Source organism: Fragaria vesca, linkage group LG7 (genome assembly GCF_000184155.1).
Source record: "Fragaria vesca subsp. vesca linkage group LG7, FraVesHawaii_1.0, whole genome shotgun sequence".
Lineage (NCBI taxonomy): Eukaryota > Viridiplantae > Streptophyta > Magnoliopsida > Rosales > Rosaceae > Fragaria > Fragaria vesca.
The window spans coordinates 6656341-6663669 of NC_020497.1; the positions used below are offsets into that span (position 1 = coordinate 6656341).

General features: G+C 47.8%; 1 protein-coding gene across 2 annotated transcripts; it reads left to right on the top strand.

Annotated features, from left to right (window-relative positions):
• The first annotated feature begins 158 nt into the window (after positions 1–158).
• Positions 159–912, top strand: LOC101314600. 2 transcript variants are annotated; one of them, XM_004306858.1, is made up of 2 exons: positions 159–448; positions 530–912. In XM_004306858.1, the coding sequence occupies exons 1-2, from the start codon at positions 339–341 to the stop codon at positions 738–740; spliced, it is 321 nt and encodes a 106-aa protein (XP_004306906.1). In that variant the 5' UTR covers positions 159–338; the 3' UTR covers positions 741–912. The 2 variants fall into 2 exon arrangements, 1 of the variants encoding a protein (XP_004306906.1); XR_185191.1 differs by having other exon boundaries at positions 201–448; positions 513–912.
• Positions 913–7329: the final 6417 nt, after the last annotated feature.

Genomic DNA, 7329 nt, shown 5'->3' on the forward strand with positions numbered 1-7329 from the left:
CTCTACTACTACTACTACTACTACTCTCTCTCTCTCTCTCTCTCTCTCTCTCTCTCTCTCTCTCTCTCTCTCTCTCTCTCTCTCTCTCAGTCTCTCTCAAGTGCAGATACAAACACACAATGCTGGATATATGGTTCACCTTTTCACTCATAGTTTCTGCCCAAGTCATCTATTTAAAGGGCCAAGAATATTTTTCACTACCCACAATTTTCTAAAGCCTTCTCTTCTTTAAGTTCTATATATATCATCCAATTCTCTATCTCTCCAGCTCCCTCACTCCCTCCCTCCCTCTCTGAAAGCTGAAAGTTCAGGCAGCAACTGAACTGTAGAAGGAAACAATGTGTATGAACTCCTCAGAAATGATCCAAAACAGTCCTCTATACTCTTCTTTCCACCTCCGACGGTCATCAAAGCATCACAGCTTTCGCGTTCACCGCCTAATCAACAGGTTAGTTTCCTTCTTTCACAATCCATCTCTTTGTGTATTCTTCTGTATTTAATCTAATATGCAGGGTTTGTTATGTAACAGGAGGAGATCAATCACAAAAGAGGCAAAAGAGAAGGAGATGGAGATCAAGAACCTGAAGTTGTACATGGAGAACAAGAGTCTAATAGAAGAGAATAACAAGTTGAGGAGAAAAGCACTTCTTCTTGTCCAGGAGAATCAAGCTTTGTTTTCACAGCTCCAACAGAAGTTCCCAGACCATGCATGCAGTGCTACCATGAAACAAGATCACTAAAACATATTATATATAGCTTAATTTTGCACAAGTAGTTAACAAGGAGATCAGTAGTAGGGACCTTGGCCTTTTTGTTTTTTTGTTTTTTCATCTCCTTGTTGGGGCCTTGGGGGAGCTCTAATGTCTCATCATCTTTCCCCACCTCACTTCTCTGTGAGTTCTGTGAGTTAATTATGTTCTTTTTTGTTTTTCATAAATTCAGGGTGGACAAAAATAAAATAAGGAGGTCCATTGATGACTTAGAATATGAAACCCTTCTATTTCTTCTGCAACTCCACCATTTTTCTCTGCTGAAAGGGATGGTGATGAATTAGAAACCCTACTTTATGTGTCATTTCCTCTACTTTATGAACTGGCTGCCTGTCAAACTATATAGTCCAGATCAAGTATAAAACCTGAGTATGAAACCTCACATCTCAAAATATTTCTGCATTTAGCCTAGTTATCTGGAATAGTAGAAATCAACATTTCATAAGCAACTAAACAATTGGCAAGTGAGTTGCTGATTGTTAATACATAGCCAAAACACTTGGCCTTACCGAGAATGTGACAACATCACCCGGTCGCCGGAGATCATTCCGGTCAGAACACCACCGGCAAGGCCTCCACAAGCCTCCATAGAATAGAGGCATAACAACAAAACACATGCCAAATTCGCTCGGCAACCAATAAACACCCCTGAAAGGGGAAAGGCTGAACAACATTGTGAAAGCAGTCCCACATCGAAAACCAATGACAGAACCCCCAGTATTAGCCTATAAAACAGGCACAAATTCCCAAAAGAGGTAAGTTTATTATTCCTCTCATACTCCTGTACTATACAAGTAGCAATCAAACGCTGACTTAAGCATCAGAGAGTCGAAAACTGGGCCACCCCAGTCCCGACTCCTGACGCATTGTTGCCTGTGCAGTTACAGGACCCGGAGTAAAGGATTCGACCTCCCGTCCCGTGATCTCGGAAGAGGTAGAAACAATTGGCGCTAGAAGGAGGGCCCTCTTGTGGAACTCCCACTTAACCTGAAGGGATGGTGCAAATTGTGGATGACCTAAACGAACCCGGGACCAGATAGAAAACGAACTATTCCAATCTGGAGACACATCCCATAATCAAACTACAGCTACCGCGGCCCCCATTAACCACCCCGATGCCGCTACAACTCTTGAAATTTTGAAAAAAGACTTCCACGCGTTCCGAGAGCAGGCAACTAAGGATAAAGCGGAAGCTGAAGCGTACTGGGTTCGTATCGCCGAACTGGAAAAGGAACAATTCCTACTCCGCGCCACTCTAGATCACTGCAACAACTACAATGATACTCTAGATCGGGCAGCAAGAGTCACTCCCACCCCGGATGCCACCATGCAACATCTCTTTTTCCTAGCCAAGGACAGAATAGTTCCGTGATCCCGGGATGCCCCAACCAGATTATTTATGTCACTCATCCACTCACCCACCCATCCTTTCCACTCCCAGCCCCTCAACCATCTACAATCAATAACGAATCCATTCCCTTGATCAACCAGCCTGAGCCATCTGATCCACCCATCCCTAATCCTAACTCTGCTAACACTGATATCCCACCTCTCGACATCCAAACCCGACTTCCCCTCCAGCTCAGCAATTCTGTCACTCAGTTGGCCTCACGAATTGAAGGTGTTGAGAGTCGCGGGAGCCAACGACCTCTATTCTCGGGGTATGGACATCGCCCAAGTCCCTTTACGCCATAAGAACAAATGGAAAAGAGGCCACCCGAGGCCAAGCCTTTCAAAGTGGACAAATATAAGGGCGCCGGGGACCCTCACCTTCACCTTGAAACATTCCTTTCGTTATGCAGTTCCACTCGATACACAGATGTTATGGCTTGTCACACCTTCCAAGAAACCCTTTCAGATGAAGCACTTAGTTGGTTCCTCAACTTGCCTCCCAACTCCATTGACAATTTTGACCAGCTCTCGGAACGATTCCTCAACAGTTTCATACTCCATGCCAGCATCTATCGCAGTGTGGATGCCTTGTTCCACATCAAGCAAAAAGAAGGTGAAGGACTCCATGAGTTACTGTCCAGGTGGCAATCAGCCACGGCACGATGTCACAACTTGGAGCCCCGAGTCGCTGAACAAGCTTTTAGCCAAGCCTTGCTTCCCGGTAGCTTCCTAATGGAGATTAATAAAAACCCTCCAGGGTCATACGATGCCTTGATGGACCTTGCTGTCCGCTGGGCACGTGCCGAGTTCGCCACATTTGGACATTCTAATCCCACCACCACATTAGCACTCCCAGCCCCACTACCCAAGCAACAATCCTAGCAGAAGTATGACCATTATGACCGAGGGCAAGACAAAGACAAGTAGCATAACAGCTCCCGTGATAACAACCAGGGGCGAGGTTCAGACCGTTGCCACAGTGGACAGCGGGGACGGGACCATCCTTATTGGTCCCGGGAGCAGAGCCCCCAGCAATAGCAGCGTCTCTCCTCCCCGCCACCTCGTTACGAGGTCCACAACCCTCACCATTACATATGAGGATATATGGGCCAAACACAAAGATCTCATTCCCCCGCCACCTAAGAGCAAGTATCCCAAAAAGCCCCGGCGCGCAACAGGAAATAAATATTGTGCTTATAATAATGAAAACGACCACACCACTGAGATGTGTCATGGCCCCTGTAATGTAATAGAGCACTTGATTCGTAATGACCAACTCTACCAGTATTGCACGGGAGCTAATGCCATCGAGGTTCACGGCCAGATCCTAACCCTACATGGCGGAGCCCCTCGATTCCCCCCTCGACAGCCTTCTACCAAAAGGCCATGTATAAACCATTTGGAAATTCTTGAAATACAAAGAGGTGTCACCACCACCCCATCAGCATGGGACCAAGTATCATTTTACAAGAGGGAAGGTACGATCAGTTGCCATCACAACGAACCCTTCATAATCAATGTCCAGGTGGATCACTACAGGTGTCACAGGGCCCTTGTGGACACAGGAGCTGCTGTCAGTGTGATGTTTGCCGATTACTATAGAGGACTCCGGCGTGACAGGGCTAAGTTATATAACAACCATGATCCCTTGTAAGCTTCTCGGGAGAGATTGTGCAGCCCTTGGGCTTAGACCGCTTAACAGTTTTAGTAGGGACCAGTCCTTGCCTTGCTTCCATCACGGCACGTTTTCTCATAGTTGATTGCCCCTCATCCTACAACCTCATCTTGGGTCGCGACATCCTCTAGGGACTACAATGCTTCATTGCAGGCCACATGCTACTCATGAAGGTGTCCATCCCGGGAGGCATACTCACAATCCAAGGGGATAGAGCCGCCATAGAACATTGTCACCTCAACGCCATCCAGCAGGGGCGTGGCGCCTATGAGATGTTGCCACTCAGCCCCTCGGACCCCATTGACGATCCCAAGGATGACCCTGAAGGGAAAGGCAAGAAGAAGCAAGCCCCGAGACCTAACCCAGCAGAGGACACATAGTAGGTATCCCTGTCACCCAGTGCTCCCGAAAGGAAAGTCCGCATCGGCAAGAACCTTAACCCGGAACTCCGCCAAAAGCTCATTGCCTTCCTCCAGGATAAGCAAGTGGTCTTTGCTTGATCCTATGCCGACATGCCAGGCATCTCACCTGATTTCATCACACACAAACTTAACATCCTCAAAGACTATCCCCCTATCAAGCAAAAACAACGTGCCTTTAACCCGGAGAAGTATCGAGCCATCCAGGTCGAGGTCCAGCGGTTAAAAGAAATCAAGTTCATACGTAAGGTCTCGTACCCAACATGGGTTTCTAATGTGGTCATGGTCCCCAAGCCTAACGGCAAGTGGTGAATGTGTGTTGATTACACTAACCTCAACAAGGCATGCCCCATGGATAGCTTCCCCTTGCCACGGATTGACCAGCTGGTTGATTCCACAGCTGGCTTCAAGATGCTCAGCTTTCTGGATGGCTACTCGGGATATAACCAAATCAAAATGCACCCCACAGATCAAGGACACACCACTTTTGGTACGGACAAGGGAATGTATTGTTACGAGGTCATGCCCTTTGGCCTCAAGAACTTGGGAGCAACCTATCAGAGGCTAGTCAATGCCATGTTTGAAGAGGAAATTGGGGAAGTCATGGAAGTCTACGTGGATGACATGCTGGTCAAAAGCAAGACAGATGATGACCACATTGCCAACCTAGACAAAGTCTTCACTAAGCTCCTAGCTCACGGGATGCGCCTCAACCCACAAAAGTGTATCTTGGCTGTTTGTGGAGGAAAGTTGTTGGGTTTCATGGTCAGTGAAAGAGGCATTGAAGCTAACCCAGAAAAAGTACAAGCCATACTTGACATGACGGTCCCAGAGACTCGGAACGAGATCCAATGCCTCACGGGACACTTGGTAGCCTTGGCTCGTTTCATCTCCCGCCTCACAGACAAATGCAACCCATTCTTTCAAATGCTAAAAACACAATACAAGGAGAATGTGGCATGGGGCCCGGAACATGACGATGCCTTTACCAATATCAAAGCCTACTTTGCAGCAGTCCCTCTTTTCTCCAAGCCTATCTCGGGAGAAGTACTTTACTTGTATTTGGCTTTTTCCGCCACGGCCATCAGCGCTGCTCTCACACGCCATGAGCATGACAATGAGCTCCCTGTATATTACTGTGGCAGAGGGTTCACAGATCTCGAGACCCGTTACCCTGATATTGAGAAACTAGCTCTAGCCCTCATCACCGCAGCAAGAAAACTCAGACAATACTTCCAAGCTCACACCATCCATGTCCTAACCAATCACCCTTTGCGGCAAATACTCCAAAAACCTGAAACTTCATGGCGCCTGGTAAAATGGGCAATTGAATTGGGGGAATTCGACCTACATTTCAAACCAAGAACAGCCATAAAAGGGCAAGCCGCTGCAGATTTCATTGCTGAGTTCATCCCTCTGAACCTAGACAATCCAGACCCGGAAGCCATCCCCCGGGACGCCATTTGGGAACTCCATGTTGATGGCTCATCCAACAACAGGCTCAGTGGAGCAGGGATAATAATCACAGACCCAGAGAGGAATTCGTATGAATATGCTCTCCGGTTTGAATTCAAAGCATCCAACAACATAGCTGAATACGAGGCTCTCATACCCGGCATTCAGCTCTGTCGAGAACTCGGCGCCCTGCACATCCACATATTCAGTGATTCTTAGCTTGTGGTCAATCAAGTGGCAGGAGACTTCAAAGCCAAGCAGAATAACCTGGGATCCTACAAAAGTCTAACTGGCGCCCTCCTGCAACACTTCACATCTTACAAACTCACACAAATCCATCCCAAAGGCCAAGAACTCCAAGGCAGATGCTCTTGCGAGACTCGCCACAGCCCCTCCCGAGTTCACGCCACTAGATGTGCACATAGAAATCTTGGACAAACCTAGTATCTCAAAGGCTTATTCAAAAATCTTTGCCCTCGAAACGCCTAGCCAACCCTCGTGGATGGACCCATATGTGGCCTTCCTTTTTAATGGTACCTTGCCCCAAGACAAACAAGAGGCACAATGATTACGCCACAAAGCTTCACTCTACCTGCTTAACACCACAAAGCTTCACTCTACCTGCTTAAAGGCGGGAAGCTGTACCGCCGTGGTCAGTCATGTCCCTTTTTGAGGTGCTTACCTACAGAAGAAGGGCACAAGGTGTTGAAATCGCTCCACAGTGGTGTTTGTGGAAACCATGCGAGAGCTCGGAACCTCATGTTCAAAGCACTAAGAGCTGGATACTATTGGCCAACATTAGAGCAAGATGCAAAGGCAGTTGTCCAAGCATGCCTTCAATGCCACAAATTTGCAAATTTTGCCCACCATCCTCCAGTCCCACTATCTGTCATCATTTCCCTAGTCCCTTTCAGCTAGTGGAGACTCGACTTCGTGGGACGGTTACCCACAGCCCCGGGACAACTCAAATTTGCAATTGTCATTGTGGACTATAACACGAAGTGGATAGAGGCAGAACCTGTCACATCCCGACCCTTATATTTTTACCTTATTTACTAGCCTGATTATAATAAGAATTTTACCGTCTCCGTCATTGAGTAAATAGTTTAATTGGTCCCTAAAGGGGTTTCGGGGACGATTATGAGCGGAGGATAATTCGTATGAGGAAAATACGACGACGGTAAAAATGGTAAATTTTAGCTAGTAAAAGGTAATTTTTATTCGGGTATTATTTTTCGGGGTGTTTTTATTTTTGGAATTTGGGTTGATATAGGTTGGACCGGTGGAGGCCCAACCCATTTTCTTTTTCCTTCCTTTCTCTTCTTCCCTCTTTTCTTTTCCTCTCCCCGAGCTCTCTCTTCCCGCTGCCCGGTTTTCCGGCTGCCCTCCCGCCGCCGTCCGGCCACCAACCGCCGCCGCACCGGTCCCAATCGATCGGTCTTCAACCCAGCAACCTCCCTGGACCGGTGAGAGGAGCCCTAGCTCCGCCGTGAGTGAGCGGTGCCACCCGTAAGGTCCGACTGTCCAAACCTTCACTTCGTCGGAACTTCCTCCTCCGGCCACCAATCCGGGCAAGCTTGGTACGGTTTTGTAGCCCTCCTCCCGTGCAACAACCCCT